Raw genomic sequence first — 15,460 nt, 5'->3', positions numbered from 1 at the left:
GTCATCGCTCTGCTATTAGTACAGCATTTCGTGATGGGGTGACTAATAAACCGGTGGCAAAACATTTTTTAGAACAGGGCCACAGGTTACCCACCTTTCGTTATATTGCAATCGACCATGTTCCCCTACCCAGGAGGGGGGGTGACCGCTCCCGTTTGCTCCTACAAAGGGAAATATTCTGGATTAAAACTTTAAATACATTATCCCCTTTTGGCCTTAATGAATATTGCTCTTTTTCCTGCTTTTTAAATCAACGCTAGATCTCTGTGGGGTTTAGATTCTAGGGCCCTTAATGTGAGGTGATGGGCCAGAATATAAATGGGAGTTTATGGCCAGTGGTATGCTCATTATAATTCTCCTTATGGTGTTTGATATTGTTTTCTCCTTGGTACAGGGTTTCTTTTCTTTTAATTTTGACACATGACTGGAATGACTTGTGCCATTGGGTGTGGGTTTGTGCTTTTATCTATTTATAGCTTTGATGGTTGTTACATGTTTAAGGTCTTGACAAAGGCCCAAGATGGGGGCCGAAACGTTGACCTATTTCTCCATGTATTAAGTTTTATATAGTTCAATAAAAGCTAACTTTTAAAGGATTCCCAGTGTGCACCGCTATACCTGTGGACTCATATATATATATATATATATTATATTATATACACACAACAAGAACAAACGGAGCACACCCTATTGAAATTCAAATGCCCAGGGTGCTAGCAAAAAAATATAAAGCAAGAGAATGAGCTGCACACACCAAGACTTGGCAAAAATATAATAAGTTTATTTAAGAAAAGAGATCCAACGTTTCGAGCACTAACTGTGCTCTTCCTCAGGAAAAAAACCATCAGGGTTTTTTCCCTGAGGAAGAGCACAGTTAGTGCTCGAAACGTTGGATCTCTTTTCTTAAATAAACTTATTATATTTTTGCCAAGTCCTGGTGTGTGCAGCTCATTCTCTTGCTATATATATATATATATATTTCCATCAAATAGTAAGTACACAGGGGTCAGCTGCAACCCCAAACAAAATTGCAGTAATAATCTCAACCAAACAAACCAACCATTTCCCCAGCTACAGACTGTTACGCTGTAAGATAAGGAGCAGTTTATTTTACAGAGAGCTTGTCTGTGCTGTTAATCGTGGCCATTGATAAATGTGAACCAATAAATTCCCAAGAGTGACTGCTGACTACATTTAGATTTTGCTCTGTCTAGTATAAGAAATAAAAAAAAATCCACAGTATTTCATAATATAAACAATAGGTAAAAAGTATTTTAAGCTCAAGCCCTATTCATAGCACTGATTCATGCACTTTTTCAAATACACTGTGCAATCCTGCTGGCTTCTGTTAAGTTTTTATTTTATCCAAGTGCATGAGGTGCAGGTACAAAAGGGCCAGAAAAAAGTGCCAGGCGATCGCACCAGCAAAAATGCCCTGGGAAGAACAATGGTTATATGAAACTTAGTGGTTAAACTGAATTGGAACTCTGTTGGAATGGTGGAATCATGATCTTTCACCCTTCATTTTAAAAATTTAATGAAACCAGCAAGGAAGCTTTCAAGTCTAATTATGATACACCTAAGCCTGAATCCCTGTCCTATCCAAATCAATACAGAACTGCTCAACATGGGGGGATTAGTATTAAGCATTACTGCTTTTATTATTAAATCCACCAGTTGCTATGAATCCCAATGCAGCATCTTTTCAAAAACATGTTCGCATTTAATGAAATGCCCTGCACCATTTCTATAGCACATCAAAACAGAAGTAAGGTATTTTAGCACTACTGCCCTGTAAATGCTATGGGAATCAGACATGAACTGAAAGGGTCCAAGACAGACTGATGCCAAAATAGCCCAATAGCACACCTATGACTTATGTTTAGTCTCGCCAAACAGAGTCCCAAGCTGTGTGAGGCTTCAAAATGTAAGAATTATTATTTTTAGAGCAATTTATATGTATATCCCACTTCCTACCATACACCAGAAAGTAAATAGCTACCTGGCAAAGTAGAGAGGAATGCAAAAGGAAATTGCCTTTACATCCTTCCAAAATTGAGGCATAACCAAGTTTGTTTAAAACAGGACACTACAACATTTTGAAACGGATACATTTTTTCTAGCATTTCATTCCTTCACTTTTCTGTAAGGAACCAGGCTAGTTACTATGTACATAGTACTAGAAAGCAGGCTAGTTACGATGTACATAGTGAAAAAATAAAATGATGCTCTTTGGAGATTAAAATAGATTTGTATTTATAACACTGCCATCTACAGTTAGGACTGCGATCAAACCAACAAATGCAAGGTTACGTTATACAGATCTCCTGACTCCTGAAATCATTTTGGCTCCAATAAATGAAGGAAATGTTTGCTAAATACATGAAAACATTTTTGGTTAGTGTTATACCGAATATACTGCAACCTTCTTTACAGCATCATTCATTCTTTCAGGTAATTGGGGGATAAGCTTTTAAGAACCCTTAGGGCTGTGACAGATGGGGAGATTAGTCGCCCGCGGCAAATCTCCATTGTCGCAGGCTACTCATCTCCCCGAAATGCCATCCCACCGGCAAGAATATAAATCGCCGGTGGGATGGCATACGCAGCACAGCGATTTGCTGAAATTGCCTTGAAGGAAACTTCAGCGATTTGGGCCCCTCATATGCCATCCCACCGGCAATTTACATTCAAGCCGGTGGGATTGCATTTCGGGGAGATTTGTTGCGCGGCGACTAATCTCCCCGTCTGCCACGCCCCTTAAAGAGAGATGTCATAAGTGGTACAGATGTTCCACATGCATCGGCTTAAAGTATTTTCTAAAGAATAACGCTAAGTAACCAATTTACATTGAGTCATACTTGGGGTAATTAGGATTACATGAAAACAACTGCAAATAATGTGACAATAATCCCATTTCTAAACCTTGGGTGACGAGCATGCCTTAACCCTTAATTTATATGTTCAAGAATGTTGAGGGTTGTGAGCCTTTAACATCAGGGGACCCAAGCTTAAAACAATAACGACTATTTTCTGTACAAGAATAGACTAAATATTCTAATGTATTTACTTTTTATTAAAATGTATTTGTTTTCTTCGACTTTAACAAAATTAATAGACCCATCATTGGTCAAACTACATTTATATGTATGTGTATATAATACACTCAGATATGCACAACCAACAGAATATCCTCTCAAGTGGAAAGTTACAATATATACACACAATCTTGCACTCCCAGATTTTATATCTCCTTTTATGTTTTAGGAAAGACAATCCAAAATTAATATTACCTTTCAGTGAATTCACATTTTGCCCACTTTACATGATTTTGGCTCTGGTTGCTTTAAAAACATAAGCATAAACATGATTGTTTGAGACACTTTGAAAACCCTCAAGCAGGGTTTTGAGGGAAAAAACTAACAAAGTTGAAGTATTTTTTCCCGAGCAGGCTTTTCCCGCTCAAGGAAAAACCATCATCTTAACTAACAAAATTTTTTTTACCTGGAAACCCTGCATGAGTTCTTTACCTTTACACTGGGTTTCCTTTATGTTTGCTCAAGTATTCGTTAATCTGCCCCTTTTTTGTTCAACAGTCTCCAGTTTGGAATTTCAGCAACTGGTTGCTAGGGTCTGAACTGCCTTAGTAACCAGTGAGTGGTTGGGATGAGAGACTGGTATATAATTAGGAGAGGACCTGAACAGAAAGATAAATAGTAAAAAAGTAGTCTTACAAAAATAGTTGAGGGTCAATTGAAAAGTTGCCTATAAATGGCCTTTCTATTACATACTGCAACCTAATGGATTGATGAACTACCCCTATAATAAAACTGCTGAGGTAGAAGAGCAAAACTGCTGAGGCAGAAGAGCAACCTACCACAACCATGAAAACATATGACTGTTAAAGGAGAATGCAAGTCAAAATTTAAAAAGCATACTGCCCAATAGTCCTCCTATTGTTTAGTAAAAACGCCACACTTTTGGCTCACCTAATCAAATATTTACTCAGTCACACTTACTTCACATTTTCTAGAACAGGCAGCCATCTCTAAAAAGGTATTCTCCCTTCCTTTCCCTCCTTGCTTCATACTGCACATGTGTTTCATTCCCTCCCCCCCCTTCCCTCTGCCAGATCAGCTTCTGATTGGCTGGTGGGCATGTGTAGCTCAGAACAGGAGACAGGATCAAGTTACACACATGCTCAGAGAATAGGAAGTCTGCCGCTGGCAGCCTACAGGAAGGGAAGAGAGGTTTCAGTGATGTCACTGTAGTCTTCACACTGCTGTAGGCTGCCAGCACCATATCTCAGAGAAGCAAGCAGGGATCTGGGAATTTACATATGCAGTAAGTACTTAAAAAGAATGCCTTTAGACTTACTTTTAATTTATATTAACCTTTCATTGTCCTTTAAGAAAGTAATAAGGTTTATTTTACTTAGGCCCGTGAAGCATAAGAGTTTGCCACTTATTGCTCACGCAGAAAGTATTGCTTCCCTGGGTCTGTCTGTGCTCCTCACCCACCCAGCACAAGGTGCAAAGCACACGGTCAGCGGGCTCTGTCCAGCCCTGTTCTTACAGTTTGCCATAGAGCAAGTGGCAAGTACATGGTCCCATTGTGGTCTGTGTCATCACTCCCAAACTTTCAAATCATTCAGATGTGAAAGGGGGTGGCAGGCACAGGTACTTACAAGTAGGGGAAATCCTATGTGCCAAAATGGAGTGCAGAGACCTACGTTAATTTTACAAATCAGAAAGGCAGTGAGCACACTGCCCTTCTGTTTGTAAATTACCCCTATAATCTCCACTAGCTGTACCTCAGTAAAAATGAATGGCCACCCTGAAACATTATAGACTATGTCGCACAAGTATTTGACTTACAGATACTTTTGCTCAGCAGTCAAAACATAGGGAGCTGCCCATGATATACACAGTTCTGTTTAAAGCCATGTAAAATCTGCACAGTTACAGATTCAAATTGCTTTTTTTTAGTTGTTTCTTGGTGTGCAGAAATAAGTGATCACATTAAACCTGACAGAAAGATAAATTGTTGCTATGGATATAATGCTGCAGGGAAATTGGGAAGCAGGGAGATGGTCACAAATAACATTAGGATAGGATCTTGTATCATAAATTCCATTCTTAATTGGAGGGGATTCTCTAATTTATGTACTTGTATATAGGTGTTATCTTCCCTGACTTATGCACTTTACAGTTTACTATTACTATTGTAAGCTCCACTTGTGAAGTGACTGATGTGCACAATGTATAATCTTTCTAAAGCACTAAAGAATTTGACAAAGTACACTTCACATAGAATGTGTACTTTAGCAATAGTTTACCTTTCAGAACTGTTTACAGCAATGGGCTATGAAAAATCTAAAATAGCTGTTCCACCATTTCTACCAATGATCAAATAAGAAAAGAAGATGCAAGATTTTATCTTTCAGTATCATTTACAGGAAAGTGGCTTTTCAAAAGCAGAAATAGCTGTGCCACAGTTTTGACTGCTAGCCACAGAAAAAAATGAATTATATTATGTGCCCAGACAGTCAGCAGTAATGTGTGTGGGTTTTAGGGAAAAACTTTTTCTAACATTAATTCTCTAAATACAAATATAGCATGTCATAAACTAAAATACAATTATTATTATTATAAATTTAAAATAAAGGTAGCTCTGTGCTGATTTAGGGTCTTAATTGTATTTTTAGTTTGTACAAAAAAGTATAATTTATATAAACAGAGTGAATAATCGGCAATGATCACAACTCCAGCCTTCCTTGATCTCACATTCCATAACCCATTTGTTAAGCCTTGCCACAAATGGACAAACAGTATATAATCTGATTGGTCAGCCTGTGGCCTTCCTAGTCAGAATGCATAGGAAGTGGATCATGTTTGGCTATAGCTAAACTGTAAGCGATATTACACTTCTCTGTTTCTAGCATGAGTTTCATCTGCCTTTTTGACAGAAAAAAACCCTAAAACATTTGTATATAATGCTGCTGACTTAACAGGACATGTTCTGCTGTGCCCCCCTAGGCTATAGATTAGCCGCATGGTATTTCTAAGAAGCAACTATCCAGCTAGATGTGCCGTTTAACAAAGTTACTTGAGTGAGCTCAAGTGTATTGCCCATTGTAAAACCAAATGGACGTGAAAGATTTGTAAGAAGAGCATGTTCTTTGCTTTTCTAGTTGTTTCATATATCAGCTTACGACAACACAATAGCAAATACATAGCAGCTAAAATTAAAGTCAAGTGAATTATTTATCAAACTGATACCTCTAAGAAACTGATATGACTTGTAACTAAAGTAGAAAAGAATGTTTGTTCTCGTTTTCCTTCAGTACAATTTTAATGAAAGTGATCTGTGCTTTGTAATCTTTATCTAAGTATCAGTAATCCAATTTACAAGGTGATAGTTTGTTTCACGTGAATGCTTGCAAGGTTAAAGGGAAAATATACCCTGTACACAGACAGGTTTTATTTCCTTAAAAAAAACAAGAAAGGGAAAGGCAAACATACTGAAAAGAAGTGGGTACTTTTCACGACAACATGTACTCTATGCTGTGTTGCATGTAAGATTAGAGTTCCAGTGCTGTAGTTTATACATTTCTGGGTTTCACTTTGATCCATGCCATGCGGCATGTTGTCAGTACACAGTAAGGGTTACAACAACAATAAGGTCATAAATTAACAGTAAAAATTTAAAATTCCACAGATTAACCAATTGGTTATTCGTGGAACACAGTGGGTATAGTGCAATGAAAATTGCTCCACCAATAAATCACTTGGCAGCCTCTTGCATTGAGAGATTCTACATTGAGATGTTTGTACAAGGCAGTGCTATAGAACCCATTAAAGCTTTAATTCAGCCTAAATTATGACACTACTTAGATTAATTTTTGGTAAGTGGCATTAATACTCTGTATCATCACTTGAAGTGTTGACTGATATTTTATTCTGTGAACCATGTAAGTATATTCTGCTGTATAAAAAGATGCTATTTAAATACAGCAAATGTAAAATGTAATACGCAATGTCTGCATTACTTGTGGGCGTAAGTGAAAGCTACATAAAGATTTTGGAAATGCTCTGCACAAGCATTACAAGCCTATTCATATATTACCACTAGAAACTAGTTCATTACTTATTCACTGTTTAAAACAAGCCGAGAAGATCACTAATGCAGAAGCGGTATTTAATTACTATAGAAGGCTTAGGGCTCCCTTAGGTTGGTTAGTTTTACTTGTAATGAAACATCATGCTAGGCAGGTATCTCAGATTCAGCTACAATCAAGACAATGAACAATACCATTTACGATATTTTATTTGAGAGGTTCAGGATTTCCATTGTTTACATTTACTTTGTCAAAAGACCATTTTTGACTAAGTAAATACTGTATGTATAATACTTTTAACATAATTTCCTTTCATGTGATCACCTTGAGTCTTGGTGCATAATTTTCTGAAGAAAGGGCAACAACAAATTTCAGTGAATTCATGGTAGTTATTTCCTACTAATGAATATAAGAATTGCTGTGAGAATAGAAAATCAACAGAGGACAAAGGTTCATATTAGACTTAAATGTGACTATTTTTATATTAAATATTTTAATATAATAACAATAATAATAAATATTTCAGATAACTGTTTAAAAACTTAACCTTACACTGAATCAGCCTTATGGTAACTTAGGTCACAGGAGTAGAATGACAACTTCCAGAACACATTATTGATGTGCTTCCCTCTCTCCTTCTCTTTTATTTAATTTCTCTTTTATGTTCCACATGAATCTGTTTCAATGCAGTGTAATGGCAGTACAACAGTTTGAGCAGGAAAATAAGTATATTTTACAGTTATTTCAATATTCAGCACGTTTATGTGGCATTTTAAAAACACCATAAATACAGACAACAATGGAATCGGAGAGACAAAGCAGAATGAGCTGGGCGGTAAGATTGAACAAAAAGAATCAGGAAGTTTGTATGCTGTTTTAATGCAGTTTACTTCCTTGGCTCCATATGCCAACGGATGTGCATCCTTGTAAGAAATGCACCCAATACACCATTAATATGGTAAATTATTGAACATGGACCGTATTGTGGTTTGTGTTTTTATGTTCAATAAATTATCATTATTACAGGAAGATAAAACATATATGTAATAAAAATGGGTAAAACAGTCCGTAGTCTGCATTCTAATTCATCCCAAGGTGTTTTGTGGGCTTACCACAATCTGTTGCCAGAAAATAGAAAAACAGCATTGACAAAAATGTCAGTACACTATTGGTTAACGGTTTGTTTTCATTGGAAGCGGGATCCCTTACCCCAAACAGCCCTAGACTATTATTCCTCCTCTAACAAACTTTATGGTCAGCCGTATGCATACCAGCAGGTAGTGTTTTCCATCTACCAAAATTAAACTTTTCCATTAGATTATAAAATGACATCAATTACTCTGATGTGGTCCAATAGTGGTGCCAACGACTCCAGCCAGCACCGGACACTGCACATAAGTTTTTTTGCCTCAGATAACTATAAACACCCGATGTTCTCTACAAATAGTTCTTGTGCTGCCACTGCTTCTGTAGAAAGCCTAGAACTCAATGACACTGAGAATGTCATTTTAGATAGAGTGTAATTATTATTGCCAAAGTCTGGATACTTTTCACTGTACAGTGTATACACACAAGCATAAATCCATTAAGGTCAGAGTCACATGGAACTTTCAAACCATTTCATTACCCAGGCAGTTAGCAGCTCAATAGGTGGGAATTAAAAACACTACAAAAGTGCAGCCTAATCACTTGTGTGGCAAGCACCTGCATGTATGGATGCACCTGCTTGTTAGTGACACTGTATGTCACACTGAAGACTCAAAAAAGCAATAAAAAAATATAAATACATGTTTAATTATGGTTTATTTAAATAGCATCAGTAAGTTCTGTAGCACTTTGAACTCATTTTTATAACAATTATGGTTCTTACAATGCAAATATATTAAGGGGTTGATTCACCTTCAGGTTAACTTTTAGTATGTTATAGAATGGCCTTTTCTTAGCAACTTTGCAATCCAATGAAGTCTTCATTTTTTATTTTTTTTAATTACTTGCCTCTTCTTTCTCTTTCCAGCTTTTAAATGGGGGTCACTGACCCCCAGAAGTCAAAAATCAATTTCTCTGTGAGGCTATAATTTTATTAATGTTACTTTTTATGTTAAATTGGACCCTAGCAACCAGATAGCTGCTGAAATTCCAAACTGGAGTTTGCAACATCAAACAAGAACTCTTTAAATTTAAATGATTACATTGAGAACTGTAAGGGCTGTGGCAGACGGAAAGACTGGTCGCCCGCGAAAAATCTCCCATGTCGCGGGCGACCAGTCTTCCCGTCTGCCACAGCCCTAAAGGTGACTATGCACAGGCAGATTTAAGATGGTGGCTTATCTGCTGGTTTATGGGCACCGACAGCCTTTTCAATAGATATCTGGCCAAAAATCTGGAAGATATCTATTGAAAAGGTTTGAAAAATCCTATCAGGAGGAGGACCTAAACAGCTCATTGATGCGGTCAACTCTTGACGGCTTGCTTTGCCACAAAACAAGCACAAAACGAGCCAGAGTAGCCATATCAGGCAAAGATCTGCTCATCGGAAGGTGTATGGCCACCTTAAGGAACCAGAAAGCAATGAACAGGTTAAATTAAAGGTAACAGAAACGTAATGCCCTACTAGCAGTTATAAGTGAAGTCAAACAAGTATGTCAAGATAATGTAAAGCATTCCCGGCACTTATGTTTATTTAGAGCACTGCGCCTGAGTGCACTCCACATAATAACATATGCCCTTGTATTGAAGGAAATCCACACTCACGGGTGTTATCTTGGACAAAACCATTAGCAATTTTACATTAACATTTTAAAAATCCGTAGGAACATGGCAGTATTACTGAGGGAGTTTAGACATCAACTTGTATTTGTCATACCCATGTACCAATGTACCCAAGGCACCCCCGTGCCCAAGATTACTTACCTCAGGCAACACAGTTTAGGGTCCTGTTAGATTTTGTCAATCACGCTATGCTGAATGCAATGTGTTCCTTTGATAGGCTCCACCAGGTGCAATCGGCCTATGGAAGGAGTGCACCGCTTACAGCCCAGCATGACTGAAGAAAACAGTGGGGTGTCTGCACAACCCAAATAACCCCTAGTTGATTAAAAAAAATGGATGATATCAGTGTAAAATATCTATGGCGCACAGAATGTGATGTAAACAAAAAAAAGTGCAATAGAGATTATCTACAGCAGGGATCCCCAACCTTTCTTACTCATGAGCCACAGTCAAATGTAGAAAGACTTGGAGAGCAACACATGCATCATTAAAGTTCATGGAGGTGCCAAATAATGGCTAAGATTGGCTATTAGGTAGCATCTATGCACACTATCAGCTTACAGTACGCTTTATTTGGTAGTAAATCTTGTTTTTATTCAACCAAAACTTGCTACCAAGACAGTAGAATACAAATTGGACACAATTGAGGTTTTTTATGGTTTTATTCCACTGAGTTTTTTAGATTCAATGTTTATTATAAACAGGCAAGCTCTGCTAAAACTAGAATCGCTCAAGTACTGTTGTCCCATCAAATTGGAGAAAAGGTTGTCAACTGCCCAACACTATCTTACCCCATTTACTCAAGGACCATTATAAAACAAGCATACCTAGCAGCATTTGTATATATTAATACGCTTACACACAGTTTCTGCCACTTGTTTGGCACGCCAAACTTCCTATTTTCTTACATAAACTAAGAAGCATGGTCTAAACAACAATACTTTATAAATAAAGTATCATCAGTAAATACCATATGTACATATTAACAGTGCTTAACTATCCTTTAGTTTGGTGAGGTTGAATTGGAGTGATTGGGCCAAGGATCAAATCATACTGCAAGCCCGGGATACCAAAAGTTAAAAAATATATTAACACACTGATGTGGATCACACTGCACTGGATTTTCAAACCTGCTTGATAGAAATCTAGGTTATTTATGTCCATAAATAAGTTGGGCAGGCCTTCCCAAGGGTCCAATCCATGGGAAGATAAGCTGCCTTGTTGCTCTGGTAATGCTGACAATTATCAGTAAATAATCAGCATTGTCTATCTTAGTAGCCACAACAAGTAGCTGCTACTAGTACATCTGTGTGTCTACACCCTTAAGCTGGCCATACACGTGGCGATCCGACGATGTTTCGTACGACCATCCGTCGCACGAAACATCATAAGATCCGCCACACACCATTCAGGGCTGAATCGGCAGGTAAGGAGGTAGAAACAATAGGATTTCTACCTCCTTCTGCCGATTCAGCTCTGAAGGGAGAATTTTGGTCAGGCGCCTTCTATGGCGCCCGATCAAAATTTTCTAACTTGGCCGATCGGCGAGCCGACCGATTTCAGCAGCTTCCTGCGATATCGGTCGGCTCGCTGACATGCCATACACGCACCGATTATCGTACGAAACGAGGTTTCGTACGATAATATCGGTGCGTGTATGGCCACCTTTAGGGCCGTGGCAACTTCGGCAATTTCGGCAAATCGAATCTTACCATTTATTTGATTAGAAAATGTATAATACACCACAAACTTCAGCCGCTAGACTGGTATCACTTGAGGATGCACAAGTCAGAGTTACAAAGCATAAGCCAACTACCAAAAAGGCATTGGCCATAAAATGGACATTTGCTTAAAACATTAAAACAGTTGACTGAAGGTCACCACACTCTCTGCAGATAAACTATGCCGATACTGCTGTACTATAAAATGGCAAGTAAAGCTAAAATATCAGTGCACAATTCTTTTCTCAAAACAAACTTCAAACATTGGGTTTACACACAGAAACCCCGGGCATAGTAAATCCTATATCATATGCAAGATTATTTTTCAACCTGCAAGATAAGCACAAAGTTATTACCGACTGCTTTATTAAAATTACACCGTAGGGCTGCTATGCAGATTCACTTAACAAGTACCACCAATGCCTCTAAATTCAGTTTGCCCTAGCCGTTTATTGAATGCCCAAAGTACTCAGAATCCCTGTCCTACATTAGGAAGGTTGATACTAATGCATATAGGTTAGGACTTGATGTGCGCAAAAGAACTGAACATAGGAAACACTGGGCATCTACTAATGAAGAATGACATGGTCACTCTAATATTAATTAACCAGGTTTGCAATTACTTAAGGCTCTAAGTATCTGTATACTATAATAATGAAAGTGCATGGTTCTGTACATGTCCTGTTCTAGGCTAAATTATACCACTGTTACATGGGCACATAGTCATTATCTTTTAGTCAACCATAACTAGACATTCAATCTATACATGTATTTTTTAGCACATGATAAATGTTGTGCACCCACTTCCTTGGTCAACATATACAAACACATCCACTGAACATGCCTGTGTGGAGCTCTGACTAGCAATTGGGATTGTGGATTCCTTTGGGAAATGCACTGTACAGACTGAATGTCAAGATGGATCATGAATGCTGCCTCTATTTATGGTACCTCCTGTGTTTCACAAATCACAAGGTGCACAGGGCATGGGCATGGCTTCTTTCTTTTTGCATTTAACTCTCTAAGCCCCCATATGTACATGCCTTAACACGGGACTAACAAATGTCCACAGGAAATGGCAGTGGCTGGTGACAATGCTAGCAGTACACTAAAGTAGCATCCCTGTCATTTTTTGTAGGCTGAATGTGCATTTTTTGTGGGCACTTTCTAAAAGTAAAAGGGGCAATGTGCTAAATGCGCTAAAAAATGTATTAGTCTTGTAACTCATGCCAACAAATCAGCAGGCAGCATTTACTGGTTTGCGATTTGAAAACACGCATGGGTTACTGTACCTGGTCAAACTTTAGACTATATCTTATACCATATAAGTATGCAGCAAAGTGGGCAGAATCAGGGAAGTACAGAATTATGTCAGTACATAAAAAAACATGTACATAAGAATGGTCTGTATGTACATGAGTGCAGTGCTTAAAGGGAACACTGGCAGCAGCACAGGCACATATAGGCATTGCCAGCAGCTAACACCTGTAAGAATTCCCAGGAGTTAACCGTACACTCTTGCAGGAAATCACAGCTGCAGACAGTACACAAGCAGCTGACAGGGACAGACCCATTCCAGGAACACCCAGCCAATCAAATCACAGGAGCTGGTAGCCACAAAGAGTATGCCAACATTAAAATCTTGATCCCACCAACAGACAGCACCCAGGAAGAACCCACCACAACAACATAATCGTAGAGTGGATGGTAGCATCTAGCAGTACCCAATTAAAGCCAACTCCAGCAGCTGGCAACTTAAAACTGTTCCCATGCCAGGCCTTTCACAATGACTAGAGCCATGTGCCTAAGCAATAATGATAACAAGCTATAGCAGCCCTCATGTGCAGCCAACTTCATCAGTTGCCAATGCACATTGGCACTAATTTCTGCCCAGGGCCAGAGCCCACCTGTAAGGAAAAGCAGCAGCAAGAGCCAATGCCAGAAGCAGGCAGTGCACACAGGTTGCCAGCAGCGCACACAAGTAGTCAGCCCTGGTGGGCAGAAGTGCCTGAGGGCACAGGAACTTTCAATGCACAGAGCAGGGCATTCGGAAACAGGCATTGTGGGTAACAAAAGCATCTCTTACCTTGCTGCGGAGTTGCCCAGAGGTGGACACTTTGCGAATGAGTTTCTGCGGCCCCTCATGCTCCCCCTCGCTGTCAGAGGACTCATCTCCCGCAGGAGCTCCAGGGGCCACCGCAGGCTCCCTCATTGAACCCGACATCTTGTCGCACTCCTGCTGGGAAAAAACAAAGCAGTCCGTGTCAGCCAGGTTCCCTACACCCCTTTTACCGGCCGGGGGCACAGCGAAGCGCCTGGCCGCCATCTTCGACCGACACCGCCCCCATTCCTTCTCCCCCCGCCCTTAACTCAACCCACGTACCGAGTTCTGTCCAAACTTGTACCGCCTCTTCAGTCATTAGCCACAACCCACAGCTCAAAATGCCACCACCCAGTTACCGCCCCCACAACCTCAACCGAGCCAGATTACCCCCAACTACCCCGCCCATCGCCTACCTCCCAGACCTTAGCCCCGCCCCACACACTGAGCACAACCTCCCAATCACCCAGCCACGCCTCCCATTGCCCGCCCTTAGCCCAATGATATCAACCGCGCCCAGAGGGCATGACAAGCCAATGTGCGGGATATAAACCCCTCCGGAGGGGACATGTACTATTCCATCCTCCCAAGTTACCGGCTCCCCGCCTCCCGCCCCACCCATCACATGTCAACAGGCTCCTGTCAGCGGTAGGAAATGATCAAATCTACAGGATCGCCCCCTGTCTCTCCCGGGTATCTATGGAAATGAGCTGCGGGTCTAAGTATCCCGCTTGGCCAATGAAATGGCAGACGTCGCGTCTAAAAGAAGGATGAGCGCAAGCTAAGGTGTAACTGGCGCTAATACATGTATGTAGCACTACAGCCCCTTAGGAGACGGATGTGCAACCAATGGCTATTCACTCGGGGAGCAGGAGCACGGCATCATTCGCTCTTACCTGCCCATGTGAGTGTCATATTTAGGGTTAGGAATCAATATTGCAAAGCATTATGCACATTGACTTCATGGCACAGAATGTCATAGCGCTGCTACTACTGCTGCCTGTTAGATCTGTTTCCAAATTAAAGGCAAAATATAAAATACCTGAATAGCAGGAAACATGGGGAGGAGCAACTCAATTTGTTAAAGGGAAAATAACAAATGCTTAAAAGATTATTACCATTATCCCAGCGGACTTAAGGATACAGGCGATGTCGCCAAGCGAGCGGATCTTCTCCCTATATCCCCAACTATGGGTGGGCGATATCGGGAGATTCCAGGCTAATTTGATAGTTTGGCCCTGGGGCCGCGGACCAGTTACGAGTCGTGGACGGCATGGCAGTGGGCCGCATCAGTTCCCGCAGCAAAGAAAAACCACGCGACGCACACCTAAACGAGCTAATGAACGCGTGCATAAAGGAGCGATGAAGCCCGTCGCATGTATATAACGCGTACAGCCCCCCTAGCGCGTCACATGTATAACGCGCCTGAAGTTCACACCACGCCAACCCCTCTCCCCCCGATCCGTGGAAAAATGTTTTTGCCTCCTACCAGGCCTTGGCGCTAAAAAGGTTGGGGACCCCTGGTCTAAGGGACTGATATCGGCAGCTAGAATCAGTCCATGTATGGGGACCTTAAGGGGCCTATTTATTAAAGTGTGACAGTTACGAAATACAAAAAATTAGTATTTGTTCAGACTGTGCATAATTTTTGCGACCTTTTCGTATATATTTGCACAACTTTTTCGTACTTTGCGATAAAATTTGTGCGACAAAATTGTATTGTCATGCCGAGTACAAAAGTTTCGGATT

At 40.1% G+C, this 15,460-nt stretch overlaps 1 protein-coding gene across 4 annotated transcripts in view; it reads right to left on the bottom strand.

Annotated features, from left to right (window-relative positions):
- Nucleotides 1-15,460, bottom strand: part of dgkh (diacylglycerol kinase, eta) — a 144,155-nt gene that overhangs the window by 110,651 nt on the left and 18,044 nt on the right. For 2 of the 4 annotated variants that reach the window (XM_012957745.3, XM_012957748.3), the window contains exon 1: nt 13,697-13,958. In XM_012957745.3, the coding sequence (XP_012813199.1) occupies nt 13,697-13,936 (240 nt within the window). In that variant the 5' untranslated portion in view covers nt 13,937-13,958. Of the gene's footprint in view, nt 1-13,696; nt 13,959-15,460 lie in introns of those variants that run through there. The other 2 variants (XM_004911834.4, XM_012957746.3) reach the window with 2 other exon arrangements.

This window comes from Xenopus tropicalis, chromosome 2 (genome assembly GCF_000004195.4).
Source record: "Xenopus tropicalis strain Nigerian chromosome 2, UCB_Xtro_10.0, whole genome shotgun sequence".
NCBI classification, from domain to species: domain Eukaryota; kingdom Metazoa; phylum Chordata; class Amphibia; order Anura; family Pipidae; genus Xenopus; species Xenopus tropicalis.
The sequence above is the reverse complement of the archived record's forward strand: the minus strand, read 5'-3'. Positions and strand labels throughout refer to the sequence as shown.